The sequence below is a fragment of the Notechis scutatus genome, chromosome 6 (genome assembly GCF_049901735.1).
Source record: "Notechis scutatus isolate UNSWTSFEM ecotype Mainland chromosome 6, rNotScu1.2, whole genome shotgun sequence".
NCBI classification, from domain to species: Eukaryota; Metazoa; Chordata; class Lepidosauria; order Squamata; family Elapidae; genus Notechis; species Notechis scutatus.
In genome coordinates, this window is record NC_142014.1 from 83,537,247 (window position 1) to 83,557,844 (window position 20,598).

General features: G+C 63.4%; 2 protein-coding genes across 2 annotated transcripts; both read right to left on the reverse strand.

Annotated features, from left to right (window-relative positions):
• Positions 1 to 349: 349 nt before the first annotated feature.
• Positions 350 to 16,600, reverse strand: PRRT4 (proline rich transmembrane protein 4). Its single transcript, XM_087969174.1, is given in 6 exon segments — positions 350 to 1,377; positions 1,379 to 1,767; positions 1,770 to 1,900; positions 1,903 to 2,090; positions 10,269 to 10,907; positions 16,419 to 16,600. Coding segments are annotated over 6 exon segments (2,529 nt in total). The 3' UTR covers positions 350 to 377.
• LOC113429891 (adenylate kinase 8-like) lies at positions 6,170 to 8,386 on the reverse strand. Its single transcript, XM_087969026.1, has one exon. The coding sequence runs from the start codon at positions 7,642 to 7,644 to the stop codon at positions 6,205 to 6,207; it is 1,440 nt and encodes a 479-aa protein (XP_087825152.1). The 5' UTR covers positions 7,645 to 8,386; the 3' UTR covers positions 6,170 to 6,204.
• Positions 16,601 to 20,598: the final 3,998 nt, after the last annotated feature.

Here is a 20,598-nt window from a genome sequence, read left to right on the forward strand (position 1 = left end):
TTCATTTCAGTGCCACCTTGGCCGGGTCCCCAGCAAGGAGGGGGAGGGGCAACCCTTTTCGCTAGCAGGCAAGGGGGAGGGCTGGGCAATGGCAGAACTCCGACTCCTCGCTTCTGTTCCCACAACGTTTAGCCGCGTCCGCTGGAGACCTGGCAGCTGTTTGCACAGGGAGCAGGGAGTTGGGAGGCGCTTGGCGGGTTTTAGAAACCGGCCCCTTCGCTGGCAAGAATCCGACGCTTTGCGCCTAGGCTGCGCCTAGAGAGCCCTTCCCGGGGAGTGAAGCCCCTGCACAGCCGCCTGGGAGGGGAGGGGCCACCAGGCTGGGAACCCTCCCGCCGCAGCCCCCAGGCGGGGGTCCATCCTGGGGGTCCAGGGGCTTATAAATCTATGGTGTCGCTGCCAACACTGAGAGTATCGGCCTGCCGGCTAACCTGCACTGCCGGCTCCTCCGAGGGGGCCGCGTCCATTCCGGGCGGCGCCGGCGAGGCCAGGGACTCCTGGGAGTGCTCGGGCGGGGGCCCGCGGGGGTCTCCAGGGGCCGGAGAAGGCGGGAGCGAGCCTCCGCGGCGCAGGGAAGGCCCCGCGGCGCTCCTGCTGGGGCTGGCGGGGGAGGAGGGCCGGGTGGCCGTCCCGTCGTCCCGCGGCCGAGCCAGGGCCCCCTCCAGGCAGGAAGCGGCGCGGGGCAGGGGGCGCTCAGGGGCCGAGGCCAGCGAGAGGATGCTGGAGGCAGAGAAGGCGCCGCTGCCCCGGAGGAGCCCCTCGCTGGACAGCGCCTCGTCGATGCTGCGGCGCAGGTCGATGGGCGAGGGCGGTTGGAAGTCGGCCGTGGGATCCGCCGCCTCCGCAGCCAGGCTGAGCACCGACCAGGCGGGCGCGGCGGGGCGGGCGTCGAAGGGCCCCTCCCTGGGCACGGCGCACAGCGGGAGGTAGTCGGACTGGCTGCGGACCCCCGCGTCGCCGCACAGGGCCAGCTTCTCGTGCTGGGACAGCGCCCAGTGGAGGCTGCTGGGCAGCACCGGGGCCTTGGCGGCGGCCCGGCCCGGCCGCGAGGCGAGGCGGCGGCAGCAACCGGCGGCAGAGCAGCCGCAGGTGAGGTAGAGGCCGAAGGCGGCCAGCGACAGCCCCACGCCGGCCTCGCACAGCCGGCACGAGAGCTGTAGCGCCCCCCAGGGCCAGGGCCCGAAGTCAGGCGGGCTCAGCCCGTAGCCCAGCACGTGCAGCACCGAGTAGGCGTGCAGGCCGGCGCTCAGCAGCCCGAAAGCGGCGGCGGCCGCGGCGGCGCGGGCGGCGCGGCTCCACCGGCGGCCGCTGGCGAAGGAGCCCTGGCAGGCGGGCGGCGGGGGTCGCTCCGGAGGTCGTAGATCTGGGCCGGCTCCCCCGCGCCGAGCAGCAGCTGCAGCCCAGCAGGGCGGCCGAGAGCAGCGCGGCCAGCAGGGCGAAGAGCCCCCGCGAGGCCAGCAGCAGCACCGGCAGCCGCTCAGCGGCCAGGACGGCGCCCGCCGCGGCCGAGGAGTGGCCCAGCAGCAGCAGGGCCAGCAGGCAGGGCGGGCGGAGGCCGGGGCGCGCCGAGAGCTTGGCCCGCGGCCGCCGCGAGAGCAGCAGCAGGGCGGCGCCCAGAGCCGAGGTCAGGCAGGGCAGCGGCAGGTCGCGCAGGAGCCACACGGCCAGCGCGGGGAGCCGCTCCCGCCCGTCGGCCTGGCCGAAGAGCAGCCCGGCCCGGGCGCCGCCGGCCCCCAGCAGCAGCAGGTACAGCAGGCCCAGCAGGCGGCCGTCGGGGGCGGCCAGGCGGCGGCGGCGGCGGCGGGGCGGCAGGGCAGCGCCAGCAGGGCCAGGAGAGCCAGCGCTGCCAGCAGGGCGAAGAGGGAGCCGGCGCCGTAGACGTGGGCTTCCCAGGCCGGCCCCACGCGGCCAGCGCCGCCTCCCAGCCCGCGTGCTTCGGCACCAAGAGGGGCCCGATCACCGCGGGTGTGCCGGGCTCCGGCCGGGGGAACCGCAGGCGTCGGGCCGGTCGGGGAGGCAGGCGGGCAGGGCCACGAACGCCTCCTCGCTGCCCGGCTGGGCGGTGGGGCTGCCGCTGGACTCCGACGGTCCTGGGGAGAGAAGAAGGGAGGGAGGGTTAAGCCAGGGAGGGAGGAGCCGCTCCTGTTCCGACGGCAGCCGACGACGGCCAGCCGACCCTCTGTCCCTCTGAGGGCACAGAGAGACCCAGGAATTGGGCAGCCCCAACTGCCAGGATCTGGGTCTGGGCGAGGCTGGCAAAACGGGGCTCCCCTTCCCTCCTTATTCAGATGTTAATTAATTGGAAACACTTTTACACTTCCTCCGCTTTCCTGATTCTCAGCAGCTTCCCCTTTTAATGCCAAAGTGCCCCTTTGCACCTGCGACATCACAGCATGCCCCTTGCCACTCACCCCACCCCCCACCCCGCCCTCCAGACCTCTGGGCTCTCCTAGCTTGGCTGCCCCTCAGCAGCCCCCCCTTCTTCTCCTGAGGAGGGGGAGACCCAAGGCTGGGAGAAGCCACCCAAGGAACAGGCAGCCAGCCAGAAGGGGCTCCAACCCAGTCGGGGGTAGCACTCCAGCCCCAGGACCAGAAGCAGCCAGACTGACAGATCCCTGGTGAGACGGAGGACTGGGGAGGGGGGCTCTCCTCCTGTTCCTCCCACCCCCCAGGGCTGCGACCCATCAGCTGGGCTGACAGGCACCCGAGGGAGGGGAGGCTGAGCAGGAAGGAAACACCCTGAGTAAAAGATCCACTTTGGGGGCTGCAGAGTAAAGGCAGCACCAGTGACCCAGAAATAGGCTGTGGGGTGGGTGAATCACAGAGGAGCAGGCAAGAGAAGAGGCCGCCCTGTGAAAAATTGCCAAAGGTCAGCTATGCAAAACTCCCGGTGAGTAGAAGCCACCAAAACCCCTAACAGGCTCCTTGGGGACAGAGGCAGAAGCCCCCCAAAAAAAAAGCTGACCCTGGCTGCTGCTCCTGCAGAAACTGGGCTCCTGAAGGCCTGCTTCAGAAACCGCCGGGCCCTCTTGCAGGATGGGGCTGAGGGGGCCCAGGGAAAGGACCAGCCCCTTCCAAAGTCATGGCTCCGGCATTATGGGGGGGCAGCCAAGGGTCTGGTCTCCCCAGCCTGAACCCCATGACCAATGAAGAGAGGAAGGGGCCTGCTTGCAGCAGCCCAGGGTAGGGGCCCGGCTAGTCCCTCTTAATGACGCAGGCGCTTAGGATTCGAGGCATGGCGAGATAGGAGCCGCTTTCCCTGCGATGCAGGGCCGTATAAATGGGATGAGGATGAGGAGGGAGGGAGGGAGAGAGAGAGAGAAAGTGAAAGAATAAGTAAGAGAGAATCCTGGCCACCTGGGCTGCTGGAGGGCATTGTGCAGGCAGAGACCAAACCAGGCTGATGTCAGTTAAGTGAATTGTGTGAATGCCACCAAGCGCCTTTGGGGTTTTCCTCCTGCAATTTAAGAGATTGTACCAAAAAAACCCAAAGCGGGAGAGGCAGCCTGTCTTGGGGGGGGGTTTCACCCTTCTCCTTTCCCCAGAACCGCTTCTGCTGCCCACATCCCAGGGGCCACCGGTTCCCAGGGGCCGTGGCTATGGGGCACCGAGGGCCCGGTTGCAAGGCAGGAGGGCCGGGGGGACCTTCCCGAGAAAACCCCACCAGGGTCCATTTCATGGTCAGAAAATGGAGGCTTCACCCCCCCAGGCCCACCCAAAAACTGTCTTAGACCCCCCATAATCCACATGAATAGACCCCCCATAATCCACATGAGGGAGGAGGGGAAGCACGGTCACTCTTGCAAGACGGTGTTACTGCTGGCAGTCCCTGGCCTACAGCCTACGCTATTACAATCGTAAGCCATGACAGTCATTAAGTAGGTCATCATGCGACCCTGCTCGATTTTAGTATTCCTTTTTTCCCCCAATGGTGGTTAAGCAGCTGCAACGGCTGGAAGCGAAGGCGGCCTTGTGAAGCAAGCCCATCGTTCGCCTTGGGGGTCCTCGGATGGGGCTTTCTGGGGAAAACAGCCTGAATCGTGGCCACGTGACCGTGGGCTGCCACAAACACCGGGATGCTGCAATGGCCATTAAGTCTGAACTGATGTAATACCAACACTGTTGTAAGGTTGAATGATCCCAAAACAAAAGGTGGGTCAGTTGAGGGCCGGCTGTACTTCGCATCCAGGTGCATCTCCCTAGAAGGGGGTCTTCCCTGAAGCCTCTTGGGGCTGGCGGGGTCTTTGTGGTCTCCTGCCTTTGATGGGGGGGTGGGCCAGAGGATCTCTGGGTTCCCTCTCATCCTGGGATTCTACGATCTCTGGGCAGAAGTCAGCAGTGCTACCATCAGTGCAGGGGGCAAACAGGTGAGTCAGCCCAATGAAGAGACTGGCTTGTGTGAAGCTGCCCCCTTGGGGCTTCTGTAAGGGGGATGGAACTGGTGGGGCGGGATCCAGAGCCACCTGGAGGGGGGAGGCCCCCGCTGGCCCCTCCCAGATGCCGCCTCTTCCACTTCGATCCAATATCGCCCGGGCAGCATCCTTCCCTGTTTCGGGAGCGCCTCCTGGTTTGGCAGAGGCCCCTGGCCGAGAGGCCCGGCGTCCGCCCTCCTCTGCCAGCTCCCCGAAGGGAGAAACGTGGCTTGGAGGCTCAGATCTGTAACTGTAGCTTTGTGGCTTGTATCCTTACGGTTTATATTGACAGTTTCCTAGTAGGATTTCATTGCTTATCATACATACCCTATGAGACTATCACTAACTTTTTCTTTTATGCTCTAAAACGAATTCCTTGTGTGTCCAATCACACTTGGCCAATAAAAGAATTCTATTTGAAACTTTCAATAAACATATTAAAAAAAAAAAAGAATTCTATTCTCTTCCTGTTCTGTTCTGTTCTGTTCTCTATTTTATCTCCTGAAGCCGCCACTGGCCTTCGGGAGCTCAGCCTGGTTCCTGCCCTCAGAAGAGGCTCCAGCTGGGCAGCAGACGAGATCCAGCAGGGGCCGGACCCCCCCGGCATTCAGTGGGTGCCACGGAAAGGACGGAGGAGCTGAAGCCGCAGAATCTTCCCAGCTACATTCAGGGGGAAGGTCAGCCGGGAGGTTTCTAAGGAGAGATTGGCCAGCCATTCGCAGGGTCTCCCGTTTGAAAAGGGGGCTGGACTAGAAGACCTCCAAGGTACCTTTCAACTCTGGTATTCTGTTTATTGGGAGATGGGGGGAAGCAGAACAAGGGGCCTGGCCTGCCTGGCCACCCAGGGCCACCGGCAGAAGCCCAAGGACCCTCAAAAGCATCCAGCCCCCCCCCACTCCCAAGATTTGAGGGCAGAGCAAACCCTCCGTGAATGGAACAGATGCCCCGGAGTGGACAGGCGGAAGAGGGCCGCCCTGAAATACCTTCCGGCTTCAGAGAATGCCACGCCAACCAGCCAAGTGGGGAAAGCTCAGCTACCCCACACCACCCCCCAAGGGCAAGTCCTCGCTTACCTCTGTGGCAGCCGGGACCCCTAACAGTGCCGTGTCCGCATCAGCACAGCCTAACTAGAGAGACAGGGCAGAATTGGGGAACTCCTCCAGCTTTTCTGTGCTTGCCTGCCCCTCCCTTCTAAAAATGAGGAATGGGGGCTGGGGGTCACAGAGGAGGGCAAGGCGAGCCACACTCCCTGCTGTGGTTCCATCAGCCCCATTCCTTCCCTGTCAGCCGGGCAGAAACCACCTGCCGCAGCCTCGGATGACAGGGGCAGGTGCCCACTTCTTGGGCCCATCCTTTGGGATCTCGGGGGCAGAGGGGACTAATCTGTAGGGCAGGTGTCCAAACAGGCCACTACAAGCCACAGGATCATGCGGGAAGTTGACTCAGCCCTGCCAAAGTTGGCCCAACTTCCCTTTCCTGCGTCCAGGGGGTGCGTCCAGAGGGGAAGGGTCCTCGGGAAGGCAGGCAGAATGAGGCTCTGTCCCCCAGCCTGGTGCCCATCGACAGAGATGGGCACCAAGAGCAGCGACTTGCAGGAGCCGGGCATGGCGGCTGACCCGGGGCAAGGCATTTCTTCAACCAGAAGCAGAGACGGCTTCCACATTAAAACAAAATATCTTTATTCTCTCGTTAACGCTAAACACGTTGCCCTCCCCTCACCGCCCATGCCCTGCTGCTTGCTGCCGGGGGGAGGGGGGCTGGCAAAGCCACGGGGGGGGGCACCTCTCGGGCCTTACAGCTTGCAGATGGGCAGGGGCTTGACCAGGCAGCTCTCAATGTACTCGAAGACGGTGTAAGGATCCTGGTCGGCATTGAGGCAGACGGAGTCCTCGTAATGCTCCTCCAGGTCAGGCAGCTGGTGGCTGTAGATGTCCGTCTTCCGCTCCACCTGGAGGGGGTCGTCCTTGGGGTGCCGGCGCAGGCGCTGGTGGACCTCCTCTTCCACCGGCGGCTTGTACAGGGTGTGGTACCGCTCCCCGGTGGCAGGGTCGGTGGCCCGCTGGCAGAGGCGCTGGAGCCCCACCTCGGTGGGTAGGTTGAGGAAGAAGACCCGGTTGGGCTCGACGCCCACCTGCCGGAAGAGCAGGGCCTGGTCCACGTCCCTAGGGAAGCCGTGCAGGACCCAGCCGTAGGTGCGGCAGTCGGTCTGTTCCAGCCGCTCCTGCAGGACGTGCAAGGCGATGTCGTCGTTCACGGGGCGGCCCCTTTCCAGGGAGGGCCTGATGAACTCGCCCACGCCCAGGTTCCCGGCCATTTTCTCCCGCAGGAGGTCCCCGAAGGAGATGTTGGCCAGCCCGTATTTCTGAGAGAGCAGAGCTGCCTGCAGGCTTTTGCCGCTGCCCGGAGGCCCCAGGAGCACGATGCGGGGAGTGAAGGGGGTGTTGGAGCGTGGCCGGCTCTGCACAAAATTGAGTGCCTGGGCAAAGACATCGACGCAGGGCTGGTCGGCATTGATACGCTTGTGGCAATCCTGGTAGGTCTGGATGATGCCGGGCATGTTGCGGTGGTTCTCCAGAAGCCGCCGAGCGGTGGCTTGCTCCGAGGTGTCTTCCGGCTTCACCAAGCGCTTCTGCACGTTGAAGTCGACTGGCCAGTCAAAGGTGGTGTGGTAGACCTCCTGGGTGAAGGGGTCCACACGCTTGCCCAGGTTCCTCTCGATCAGCACCGTATCCGGGGCGTAAAGGGCCACAAGGTGCTGGGGGAAGACCCCCAGGGTCTGGAGCTCCAGGGCCTGCTTCCTGGTCTGGGGGAAGCCGTCCACCACCCAGCCCAAGGTCTCGCAGTCCACGTCGCTCATGCGTTCCTGCAGGAGGTAAGCCCACAGCTCATCCGGGATCTTCTCCCCACGGGCTTGATATGCCGTGGCCTCCCTGGCCCTCTGCAGCAGCTTGCTACGCAGGAGCTCCTTGGGGCAAAGGTAGGTTGCACTGAGGTGCTTACAGATCCAGCGGGCGATGGTGGTCTTGCCAGAGGCCGGGGGCCCCACGATGAAGACCCTGGGCACCTCCTCGCTGTTCTTCTTGAGGTGGTCTATCATGAAGTCAATGGGTCTGGCCGGCCGGGATACGAGGAGAGCCTCCGCCAGGCCCTGCATGATCTGGAAGAGGTGGTGCTTTTCAGCATAGATCCCCATCTCCGGGGGGATCTGGTGAGGCTTGCTGGCAGCATCCATCTCTGAGGGTCGGAGGGAGCCCAGTAAAGCGGGTTCTTAAACAGACTTTGCGTTCCGAGGTTGCCGGGCGCTTCTGGTGATGGAAGCAGCCCGTGGAACCTTCAGACACATCTGCCCAGTTGAGTCAGAGAACCTCCCCCCCATGGGAGTGGCCCCCACCCAAAGAGCCCAGGGTCTTCCTCCCTGGAAGGTCACCTAAGAGGCCAGAGCAAAGACGGTCCTGCTCAGGCACAGATATTCCGGTGGTCTGCCTCGTCCCCTCCGCCTTTCCCACTTGGGCTTCCCGGCAGTCCAAGCGTCTCTGGTCAGAAGGAGACAAGCGCCCGGCTCCACAAAAGCTCTCCTGCCCTTGGAGCAGCCGCGGAGGGGCTGCCATCCTCCATCAGGCTGCTCAGGAGGCAGCTCGTACCTGCAGTGACAGGGTTGCAGGTGGCACTCCTCCACCAGCTCTGGGCACCTAAGGTGGCACCGGCTGCCTGTTTTGAAGTTGATGTCCCCTGGCACCCATCGTCCAAGAGGAGGAGGGCTCTGGCGGGGCTGAGGAGAACGGCAGCTGCTTCCTTTGGTGGGCAAGGCCCGGAAGGGGACCTGTGCCGCCCGTTTGCTAGGACGCCGCATGCCAGGTGGTGCCTCGCTTACTATTTCCTTGGACCGGACTATTTCCATGGGTGGTGGGTTCATCTTGGCATGTATGGTTCCCTGCCCAGAGTGATGTGTTTAAGATGGGCAGCTGCATCTCCCTTCTCAGTAAACAAACATCCATCTTCCTCAGCTCCGATCCTTTTAAATTGCTCCCCCCCTCCTCCCCGGCCATGGCGGAACCAGGGCGGAATGTTTGAGGGCAGACGGGGCAAAGGGAGCTGCAGGCAATGGAAGGCGGCCAACCCAGGAGCAGGTCTGGCCCGTTTGGTGACCAGGGCTGCTGGTGCCGGTGCCGAAGAGGCTTTGGGTTGGCAGACAGCCCCACTGCCCTCCCCCCGGCTTCTCTTGCCCTGCGCCTTGGACTCCCTGCTTCCAGGCACACCCCAGCCCCACCCACCCCACCCCCAGCCTTGTTGCCTGGAAGGGCTGCCCCAATCCAGGCCGTGAGACCCCAGAGCCCCCATGCTGGAGAATTCAGATCCCACGTTCTGAAGCTTTCAAAGGGATTCTGCCCCCGCCTGAAGCCTTCCGGGAGGAATTCTGTTCTGCCTGGAGATTCTTCGGGGGAAATTCCTGCATGGCCAGCAGCCCCCACCCCCACCCATCAACCCTCCCTCCCCAACTACATAGGTGCAAAGCCACCAAGGTGTATTTGCTTCACTCCCCCCAGCAAAATCCTCTGTTCGTGGAAACCTGTAACAAGCGCGAGGGGACATTTCCTCAACGTAGTTATGAAAAAGCGATGGTGGTTCAGAGTTTTAAACACTGACAAGTAGAATCCTTCTTACTGGGACTTATGGATGCTCAGGAGGGGCCCCTGGATGCAGCCAGGTTATTAGATGCACAGAAGAAGACAAAAATACACACAATGGAGGAATGGGGGGTGAAGAACTTGCAAGAAATGGCTAAATTCACATCTTTATTTTTATAACAGACCAGAAGCCTTTTATGGACTTTTTGCTAAAGATGAGTAAAAGTGAAGTGGCAGTTTGTGGAATTGCTGATTAATGAAAGTGGAATAAGGGGAGAAGGAACCACATTATTAATTCAGAACGGAGGAAACGGCTTCAAGCATGTCTGTAACTGCTAAAAAGATCGGAAGTTCCTTCTTTTTTAAGGGTTAATTGTTTTCCTTTGCTTTCTATTGTTTTCCTTCCTCCCTGCCTTTCTTCCTACCTACCAACCATTATCTCCTGTATCTTTTAACTTTGGAAAAAATGCTTTAATAGAAATTATTTTAAAATATCTCAGCAAATGTGTGAGGGCTGTTACTACTAAACCAATTTTCTTGGGAAACCTCCTGAAGGTCAAGCGACAAGCAGAAGTCCAAGGCCTGATGATTTCCAGGCCAAGGAAGGTTTCCAGGGAGCCCCTGGAGGAAGAGGGCGGGGGAGGTTGCTCCACCGTCCAATCCAGATAAACTTTCAAGGGGGAGACCAACCTCCCTACATCTCCCATCTGGGGTCCTGCTGTGTTGCTGGAGAACTTCCTTGACCAGGGCATGGCAGCCCCCCCTCAATCCAGGAGCCTCTTGCTTGGAGGAGGGCAAGACTGACAGCCAGGAGGAGCCCCTCAAAGGGAGGGAGGGGGGGGGCTAGGGCAGCCTGGGCTCTTACCTGGCTCCAGGGTCCCTTCAGCAGTGCAGGGGGGCTCCTCAGACGCTTCCAGGGGGCTTGCGGTGACATTCCACTCCGGGAGCTTCCACAGCTCCGGAGGAGGCAGGGTGAAGCCAAACAGACCTGCAGAAGGAAGGGGGGTCAGAAGGGCTCTGGGCTCCTCCGCCCAGGTGGACTTGGCCAGAGACTCCGCCCCACTTCTCCCCCTCTGGCCAAGACCGCCCGGAGCTGCTGGGGGCTCAGCCATTCCCGCAGGGGGCAACGGTGCATCTCCCAGCACCGGCTCCAGGACTCTCCTTCCCGGCATTTTCGGGACCGGCGTTTGCGCATCCCCCCCATTTCCCCGAGGCCTTCCGCGGTACTCACCGGGACCCCCTCCTTGGCCGGCCATCGCCAAGGCGTCGGCCAGGACGGGCAGGAGACTGCCGCCGCCGCCGCCGCCCGAGCACCGAGCCCCGCTCCTGGCCCAGCCCGGCGCTCAGGCCGATGTCCACCTGGAACTCGAGCTCGCTGCTGTGCTCCCGTGGCTGGAGGGGGTCGTGGAGGGCCGGGGGCCGGAGGGTGCGGGTCGAGGAAGAGCCGTTGCCCGCCCCGTTCGTGGGACCAGCCAGCGGCTCTTCAGCCGGCCCGACGCCCGCGAAGCCTGCGGCGCCCTCGGCTGGGGAGTGGGCGGGGGCGTCCGGCTGGGTGCGGGGCGAGGGCGGCCTGGTGGCGGCTCTCCCGGGCCCCTCGGGGGGCTGCCCCTTCCCCTGGCTGCGCACCTTCACCTGGAAGTTGAGCCCCAGGTTCAGCCGCAAGGCGGGGGCTTCGCTCTGGCTGGGCAGCAGGGGGGAGGTCGCGGGAGGGGCCGGGGAGGGGCCAGGGCTCTGCAGGTGCGGCCCGGAGTCATTCTGGGCAGGGGGCGGGGGCATTGCAGAGCCCGGCGGCGGCGGGGAGAGGCACAGCAGCAGCAGCAGGAATTCCCACATTGGCCTCGGTGTGAATCTCGCCGCCGGCAGGAAGCACCTGGGGAGGGAAGGGGAGAGGGTCAAGCAGAGCTGAGGGCCCCGAGGGAGCGTCGGCCATCTAGTCGTATCCTCCTCCTCCTCCTTAGCCAAGGCTTTGCCTGAGTAGAAGCTCCTTCTGGAGAGCCCAGCGACTCTGCCCCTCTGGACCCGGGTCAGAGCCAGAAACAGCCCCAAATGCCACCTGTGGCTCCTTCCTTCCCCAGGGATTCCGGAGTCCCCTCTCGCTCCTGGGAAGGTTCAACTTCAGACAGAGCAAGGCGGGCCCCAGGCCTCAGCCAGGGAGGGAAGACTGAACTCCCCCCCGCCCATGTTTCCTCCTGATAAAGGCACCCACACATTTTATGCACGTTTGAAAACATGCAAAATCAGCCGATGATGATCCCGGATGAGAGGGAACGATGGCAGTTGGCCTGCTCAGCACAATGGGAATCCCCAAAGCTGAGCCCCCTCCCAGAGCCCCCCCAAGGGGGACAGACAGAGGAGCCTCTCTGGCAGCCACCCCCACAAAGAAGGCGCTGCAGAGGCCTCCTTCCCCTGGCCAGCAATGGCCAGCAAATCATGGGCCAGGACCAGGCCTGGGTGGCACTCAATGCGCTGGGCGAGCAGAATTAGGGAGCAACGCAAAAGGAATGAAACCAGGACACGAATTGGGGCTGAGGAGGAGGAGATGCAGGGAAGCAGCAGACAAACAAGTGTGTCAAGATCCTGCACCAACAGCAAACGCTTAGGAAGCGCAGGGCCTCTGCACCCCCCTGCAAGAGAGGGGCCCCTCCCGGTCAGAACTGAGGCCTGAGCAACGTCCTACAGGCCCAGCAGCAGGGCAGAGGTTCCCCTCCTCCCATTTCTGGCACCCACTAGCAACCGTGCCCCTCTCACCTGAAGCACCTCAAGCTGAGCCACTTTGGCCTAACAAGACCCCAAGTGCCCCCCCACAAAGCAGCATCCTGTTCCACAAGAGAGCCGGTGCTCAGGGCCACTCTGGGCCCCTGCAGCAAGGCTGCTCTCAGGCGGCCAGGGAGCCCTTCGGCTTCTAGAGCGAGGGGCTCAGTGGGGCAGGTCCCCAGCCCCCTTGGCAGCCCCCAGCCCTGGAAAACCCAGGTGAGCCGCCGGAGGGGACCCTGCAAGCCCAACGGGGGAGGGAGGCAGCCCACGTGTGAGCGAGCGAGGCGGGGGAGCCTGGCACATCCGGCTGCAGCGTCCAGAGGGGAGGCGCCAGTTCCCCCTGGGCCTGGCACCTGCCCTCCCCGCTGGAGGGAGCCCGTTGGTGGCCCGCATTTTCCAACCGGGCTGAGCTGGGAGGGGGAGGAAGCGCCACCAAGGAGGCCAAGAGGGGCTGGGAGGCTGGGGGCGCTGAGAGCAAAAGAAGTGGTCTTGGGGCCAGCCTGGAAAAGGCCATGAGAGGAAGGGCCGGCGGTTGGTGCCCCCTCCCCCATAGGTGGGCCCCCAGAAAGACCCCTCGGAGAGCCCCAACCGAGCCCCTTTAAGAAGCCCCCCGCATCCTTTGGGGCGCAGCAGAGTCTCTCCAGCCTCTCAGCCACCTGGCACTTCGTCCTTCAGGCCTCTCTGGGACAGCGAACCCCTCCCCCCTCCCCCCGTTGGGCGGAGGGAACTAAGTACAGATAGTCCTCACAGCCGTTCATTTAGCCACCACTCAAAGTTACAGGCGCACTGAAAAAAGGGACATGACCCTTTTTCACCTTTATGATCTTGCGGGGGGGTTCCTAGGATTAGGGTGCAGGCTCCCCAGGCTCTCAGTCGGCTGGGCTGCCTGGAGAGGAGATTCTTCCCTATGACCCCCCTTTCCAGTCACCAAGCAGCAAAGGAGTCCCAGCCGTGGAGAGAGGGAGGAGGGGAAGGCTGCCTTTCCCTCCAGGGAGGGAGGTGAACTCCCATGCGCCTCTCTCCCTGGGGAGGGAGGGGGAGAAGCGCTGGGCCCCTCTTGCTCGCTCCCCCCTGCCTGTCAGCTGCCTGGCCCCTTCCTCCCCCAGGGCTGCCTCCTCCTCTCCTCCTTCTCCCATCAGTGACTTTCTCTGGGGCTCCAAACACGGCCAGCACCCTTTGGGGCAGAAGGACCCCCACGGCTGCCCAGATCCAGGATGCCCGGTGAGAAAGTAGGTCTGGTGCCTCCCCCCTCCCCGTCCTTCAGGAGGCAGAGAAACGGGGGCATCAGGCAGCCTTGGGCACTCCTGGGCTCAGGCGCTCCCTCTCGGGATGTCACCGCAGCTCAGCCGAGCGCCGTGTGAAGCGACAGGCCCCAATGCCAGCTGGCATCTCCCCCGCCTCCCTCTCTGGGCACTGGTGGGCGACAGATGAAGAGGCAGGAGCCAATGGAGCTGACAGCCCAGCCCCAAAGGAGCTGCTCTGCCGGACCCGGGTGCCTTGTGGGCATGCTGCTGCCAGCCGGGCACCAAGGCAGGCAGGGAGGCTCTTCTTCGGCTGGGTGGCCGCTCCGTTGCTGGTGCCAACAAACACCTCAGCGTCTGCAAAGACTGGAAGCCTGGCTTGGGCCCTCCGGCAGTGCCCGTTTGGATGGATTGATTGACAGAATAGCAGAGCTGGAAGGGACCTTGGAGGTCTTCTAGTCCCACCCCCTTTTAGGCCAATGGCTGTCCAGTCTCTTCTTCAAAGCCTCCAGGGGTGGAGCAGCCACAACTTCTGGTGGCAAATCCTTCCCCCGTCTTAGCTGTCCCCACGGCCAGGAAATTCCTCCCTACTTCCAGGTTGCTTCCCTCCTTCATCTCTTTCCATCCAGCGCTGCTTCTTGTCCTGCCGCCTTCCGGGGCTCTGGAGAAGAGGGGGGCCCTCCCTCTTCTTTGGGGCAGCCCCTCAAAGACCGGAGGACCACCGTCATGTCACCCCTAGTCCTTCTTGCCATGAAACAAGACCCACCCGGCTCCTGCGACTGCCCTCCACGCCTCTGTCCGCTTCCAGGCCCCCTGATTCTCCTTATTGATTGATATCTCCAACTTCTTACCCGCCCATTTCCCTCACGGGGGGAGAGGAGGGGGCAGCATTTCCCAGCACAGACATGGAGGGGGGCTCTTATCCCAGGCCGGATGCCCCCCTGCCCCCCTCAGTTGCAGCTGAGGAGCCTCTTGGGGGGCTGAGCCAGATGGGCTAAGGAGTCCCATTGGGTCAGTGGGCTTAGGGCTCCACAGCTGCATACAGGGAGTCCTCGACTTACAACAGCTCATTTAGTGATGGTTCAAAGTTATGACATCACTGAAAAAAGTGACTTAGGACCGTTTTTCACACTTTATGACCGTTGCAGCACCCCCAGGGTCATGTGATCAAAACTGCTTGGCAATTGTCTCACATTTATGGTGACCTCCTGACAAGCAGAGTCAATGGGGAAGCCAGCTTCACCTAACGACGGTGTTACTAGTGAACAACTGCAAAGATTCACTTAACGACTGTGGCAAGAAAGGTCATAAAATGGGGCAAAATTAGCTTAACCACCGTCTCACTTAGCAACAGAAATGTTGGGCTTCATTGTGGTCGTAAGTTGAGGACTGCCTGTGTCTCAGGAACGGAGCGAAGACCCTTTTCTCCATCCTGCTTCTCAAGCTGCAAAGCCACAGAAAAAAGGGCTGAAAAGCTGCCGAGGTCAAAGTGGGGCTCACACAAATCCAGGCACCTGAAGGTTGAATTATCCCCCATTTTGGGGGTGACCCAACAGGCTGAATGCTCCACTCAGGTTAGCCATCTCGTTTCAGTCTGGCTGAACAAACCAACCCCGGGGGGAGGGGGGCTTCGGGCGATGGCCGGCTTCCCACGGCATCTTAATCCCTGGCTTGCATCCTCACAGCCACACAATCCTGCTGGACCTTGTTTAAGTCCGTTGCCAAGAGCCACAAAGCGTGCTAAGCCTGAAAGGAGCCAGAGCTTGGAGGCAGCTGAGGGCGTGAGGGTTGTGCGACTCAACCAGACCCGCATTGACAGCCCACCAGAGAGAGCAGTGGGTCCTGGTCGCTGGGTGGGCTCCCAGGATTCCCCAGCCAGGGTCTCCCTAGAGATCACCTAAACATCTGCATAAGAACATCGGGCCCACCTAGTCCAGCTGTTGGGTCGCTTGTTGGCCACCCTGGACTGGAGGGCAAGAGCTTATCTGGGGCCTGAAGGAAGGGCAGCCCGGTCCCACCCAAGGGGGGAGGCCCAAGAAGGGGCAAGGGGGCCCCAGGAACACGAGGCCAGCAGCCAAAGGGGGGCCCAGAAGGAACCCTTGGGCTTCGGCCATTCAGAAAACGCGGTGCTGCCTCTTCCTCCCAAGCGGTGGGGGGAGGGGTCACATGGGGGGAGGATGCTGAGGCTGGCAGTGCATTGCATGGCTGTCCATGCACAGAGTGCTTTTCAATCACCAGAGTGTGTGCTCTCCACCCCCACCCACCCCGTGTATGATACCTTCTACACCAGGAAGGGAGTGTCCCCCCCAGTCCCTCTGCTAGGATCCCAAAGGAGGGTGATTGGGGAGGCAGCCCAGCGGCCGCTTCTCCAGCCCCCACCCCACCCCCACCCCCTCCTGCCAGGCGTCTCTCCTCTAGCCGCTGACCGGCTCCCTTGGTTGGGGTTCCCAGAGAGCTTCCAGCAGAACCCAAATCTAGAGGGCGGGGGCCTTCAGCGCCAAAGGCTGGCTGTGTCCCGAGATTTCCGGGGGGCTTCATCCACCTTTCACCTGGGAGCCTCTCCGAGAACGGCCACTGGCTATCCCCCAGGACAGCCTCGCCGGGGGTCTTCCTTCCTCTCCCTGGGGCTGCTGAGCCTGGGCCTTCCCTGTACGGGGGGAGGGGGTGCTGATCCCCAGGGAAGTCCTCGCAACTCCTTTCCGGACTGCGCGGCGGTTCAACAGCGGCTTCCCGCATCGGCGCCTCCCGAGGTCCGGGGGGGGGGTGGGGGTGGGACGGGGGACCATAGCAAGACTTTTTGCTCCGGAATCCGGACCGCGGAGCGCTGCCGGCGCATTGGATCCGGACACCCTCCTCCCGCAACAGAACCAAGGGGGGGGAGGTGCCTCACGCCAGACGGCCAAGGGAATCGTGCCCTCGCCCCCCACCCCCGAAGCCAACCGACGCCGACGCCGCATCCCACCTGGGAGGACCAGAAAAAGCCGCGCACTTCCCGCAGCGGCGGCAGAGAGTTTCGGCCGGTCTCGAAAGCCGCAAAAACCAAGCGGGGGTCGAGAGCCGCTCGGGGCGCCCGCAGGAAGGCGCCGCATCGTCCGGGGGCCGCCGCGGAGCAGAAGGAAGCCGCGCAGGGAAAGCAGCGGTGCGGAGGGAGAAGTCGCCCACGCGCGCGCTTTGCCCTCCGCCTCGCGCGACAGCAAGACCCACGCGCGGCCCGGAGCCCGCCTCGCCTGCCCGCCCGCCCGCCCGCCGGCTCCCCCAGGGCCAGAGCGGGGGCTAAGAACGGCCCCCGAGGAAATGCTCCCCCCTTACCCCCTTCGAGGCTCGGCGAGAGGGACTCAGCGGCGCCGTCGGGGCCCCGAGGATGCGGCGGGCCCGGAACTGCTCACCTGGCCTGGCCCGACCGGGCTGCTGCTGACCAGCGGCGGCCCGCAGCGCGCCTCCTTCCCGAGCTCGCTTCCTTCGCAGCAGCCCAGTTGGCGCCTGGCGCCGCGGCGGAGCAGCCCGTGTGACAAGCGGCTGCAGCGGCGACTCCTCCCCGTTTGCCGTCGGACGGATGCGCCCGCCCCATCCCCTTCCCCTGCCCACGGATTCTGGGCGCATCCCGGCGGCCGCCGCCGCTGCTGACGGCACGCGCGAACCTCTCGCAGGCGGAGCGGAGGCGGCGGCAGTGGCCCCGCCCGTACGGGGCTACTACAGCCGCTGCCAAGCCGGAGCGGAGGAGGCGGCCAAGCCGCCCGCCTGCCTGGGGACGGGCCTCCTGCGCGGCGAGGGGGATCCTGAGCGCCCCAGACCCCACTCCTGCTCCTCTGCCTTGGCTGGGGGCGCCGGCCTGCCCAGCAGGGGGAGACCCCGAGGTCCCCGGCCCTCTGCCTGGAAAGCAGGGAGGGGGCTTGAGGGGCCTGGTCAGCAGGGCTCTCCGGCCCTCCCCCTCAGCAGAGCCCAAGCGGAACAGGATGGACTCCGTCGGATGGGGCAGCCAGGCTCCCCTTCAGCTGCAGGCCTTGGCTCCAAGCCCCTCCACACCCCACGGCCTGGGCACTCAGGCTGGCCTACACCGCAGGGCTGCTGTTGAGGAGCAGGTGCTGTCAGCCCTTCCCTCACGGGCAGCTCCGGATGCCAGCCAGTCGGTGGCCGAGACACAGACCCACAAATGTGCCCAGACCCTGAAACTACGACGAATAGTGGCCACCCGTAGTGGAGCTGAAGCCCGGGAAACGGAGGTGCTGCCCTCAGCTGCTCTGCCAAGCCTCGTCTCGCCATCAACCCTGGCAGGACGAAGCCCCTCCCCCTAGCCTGGCAGATGCCACCTAGCCTGGCTCAGGAGCGCCAGGGCCAGAGAAATTCACCCAGGGCTGGCATGTGGCAGCTGCCGCCCTGGGATTCCAGTGGTGGAACAGGAGCCCCTTGGCCTGGGAGGAATGGCTAAACTTGAACCAGAGCAGGCCTGCAATCCACCCACCCTGCCATTCCCAGGAGGAGGCAACTGGCCCGGAGGGGCTTCAGGCAGACCCCGTGGGGCTCAAGGTCTCCCTGAGCGTCTCTGCCCCTCCTCCTCCTCCTGCTCTGGGCCCGGGTCTGAGTGGGGGGGCTTCTGGCACCTTTCCAACTCAGCCCAGGGAGGGTGAAGGCCAAGGAGGGGAGGTCTCAAACCAGAAGGGGTCCTAGCAGGGAGGTGGACACGGGGGCCACTGGCCAGCCGCAGCCGCAGCAGCACCCACAACAGGGGTCAGATCCCAAGATCCTGAAAAGGGCCCGAGGGTCTCGGGTGGGGGAGGGAGAGCCATGCAGGCCCAGATCCTCCAGCGGGGTTACCTGGACAGGCTGCAGGCAGGAGTTTGGCTCCCGAGCTGACTGTAGCTGGCCGAGCTCCCTGAGCCTCTTCCAGCCAGGCTGGGCTGGCCGAGATCCTTGCAAGCCCCTCCAGGCCAGGCTGAAGTTGCCAGCTTTCTTGGCAGCAGACACAGAGGCAGGAGGCCTGTTCCTTGGGGCGCCTCCTCCCTTGTTGCTCCTCCAGGCAAGGGCAGGTGGGAGATGGGCAGCTCTGAAAGCAGCCGCCCCTCCTGCCAGCCAGGCCTGGAAAAGCGGGGGGAACCATTTCCCACCTCCTTGCCACCTGCTCCCCAGCCCTCCCCTTGCCGGCCGCCCCTTCAAGAGGCAGCAACGACCAGCTACCTGAAGCAGAGCCATTAGGGCTCAGGGCGACTCTCCTGGGGCCACCATGGGGGCAGACCACCAGTAGCTGATGCACGACTGACAGGGAAGGGGCACTGATGGGAAAGCCAGCCCCCCCTCGCATCCCCTGGAGTCCTCGCATCTGATGGAAGGATGAGCAAAGGCCTTTCTGGGGGACTTGGGATCTGAGCCCGCTGGTGGTGGCGGCTGCTGCTGCTGGGTGGTGACCCCCATGTCCAGCCTCCTCCCTCCCTGGGCGGAGTCGGAAAGGTGCCGGGAGACCCCTTCTGCTCAGAGCCCTGGGAAATGGGGTGGGGGAGGCCTGCCCGAAGCCCCTTTCTTTCCACCCAGGAAGAGGGCACGGACGCTGCCTCTGTCCGGGCACTGGCGAAGGAGAACCAGCCCCTCCCTCCCTCCCCCCTTTCAGCCATCCTGCCCCCCTCCGGCTTCATAAGACCACCCTGCCCCATCCTGACCTTGGAAGGGAGGAGAGGCAGCAGAGGGGAGCCCCTTCCAGGCACTGCCGCCCCTGCAAAATAGCCTCTTCCCCTCTGAACCCCTTCTGGGCACGGCATCCGAGCGGCTTCTGGGCCCCCAACCAAGGCGCTGCGGGCACTGCCAGTGTGCCCAGCCTGCCAGCCTCTCCGGCTGGGTTGGTCAGAGGTCCCGTGGGCTCTTTGGCACCCCTGCTTGCTGCAGGGAAGCCCCCTGGCTGGCTGACTTGTGGGGCGCAGGGGCACGTAACCCCAACCCTTCCCCCGCTTTCCTTGCTCTGCGTCGGGAGGCCGGCAGAGGCACCCATGGCTGTGTGTGTTTCCTGCGCTGTGTTGTTGTGCGCACTTGCCCCCCCAGCCTTTGCTCTCTGGTGGCTGCCCCCCGGCTGTGATAGGTGTGTGTTGGGCAGCCCAGCCAAGCCTCCCTTTGCGAGGTGTTTCCGGGGCCTTACAAGGCGTCCTCTTCTCACAACCGTTCGTTCAGCGAACGCTCGAAGTTGCAATGGCTCAGAAAAAAGCGACTTTTGACCGTTTCTCACACTTACAGGCTTTGTAGCAATTCCCCCTTCCCCCCTCCCCTCCCCGTGGTCATGGGATCAGAATTCGGACAATGGGCAACCGGCTCACATTTATGATGGCCGCAGCGTCCCTTGTGTGACCTTCTGAGAAGCAAAGCCAGAGGGGGAGCAGTTTCACTTAGCAACTGAAGTGACTCACTTAACAACCGTGGCAAGAAAGGTTATGAAATGGGGCAAAATCCACTTAGCAACCGTCTCGCTTAGCGAGGGAAAGCTTGGGCTCCATTGCGGTCATGAGCAGAGGACTGTCTGTGGATGCCTAATGTACTAGACCAGGTTTCGGCAAGAGGCAGCTCTGGGTGCTACTGGACAGGGCAAAGCCTTTGGTTGGGGGCAGGCCATGGGGCAGCTGCTTTAGCCACCGGCCCCGCCTGTCGTCCTGCACGTCATTGTGGTGAGGCTTTGGTGGCATTTCACCTCCTTTGATGCCGAGGGATTCCCCGGTGCCAGGGCCACTTAGGCTGGGGGGGGCCAGGCGGCTGGTGGCACCCACATGGGTTCTGCCCCACGTCCCTTCCGAACCAGGGCCAAGGGCTGGGGGGAAGAAGTGTGTGTGTGTGTGTGTGTGGAAAGGGAGCAGGCAGGGAATCGGGGAGGCAGCAGGTGCCAAGGGCATCCCTGCACAAACGGCAACACACAAGGGTTTTGTGGTTGTGGAGCAGCTGTGCAGGTGCTTAACCCCAAAGGGGAGGGGCCTCCGGAGCAGCCAGTGCCTTGGGGACTCCTCTTCCTTGAACCCGAGGAAGCAGCCGCAGCCGTGGAGGGGGCTCCAGGAGAGGGGGCTCCAGCCAGCCCAGCCCACTGGGGGGAGCGGGAAGGGGACAGGCTGAGGAGGCTGAGAGGTCAAGGAGGGTCAAGGCCTCGATTCTATCTCTGGAAAAAGAGGCAAGCAAGCCAAGGAGAGCCTGGGGGGCCCTTCTGCCCCCGGGCATTCTGGATTGGCAGGCAGTTCAGAGGTGGGAGAAGAGCCATTCTGGGAGCCAGCCAGCCACAAGGACACTTCTGCCATCTACGCTCCAAACACAGGAGGAGGGAAGCACAGGGCAGCACCAGTTCAGCATCTGCCAGCAGCAGCCGCAGCGGGCAAGGCCAGGTTGGGGCTGTGTGGGTGGCCATTTGTGCAGGCGGGCACAGAGTATACCTGCCCCCTCCCACAACCCATGTTGCTTAGTAACTGGTTTGGCAGGACTCTGCTGCCCTCTGGTGGACGCTGCCGAAGCTGGCAGCAGGCGCTTGCGCCCTCAGCCCATCTTGAGCGTCTGTTCCCAGGCAGATGGCAACGCAGCATGAGCTCAGTTAAAGCCCCAGATTGGCAATCCACT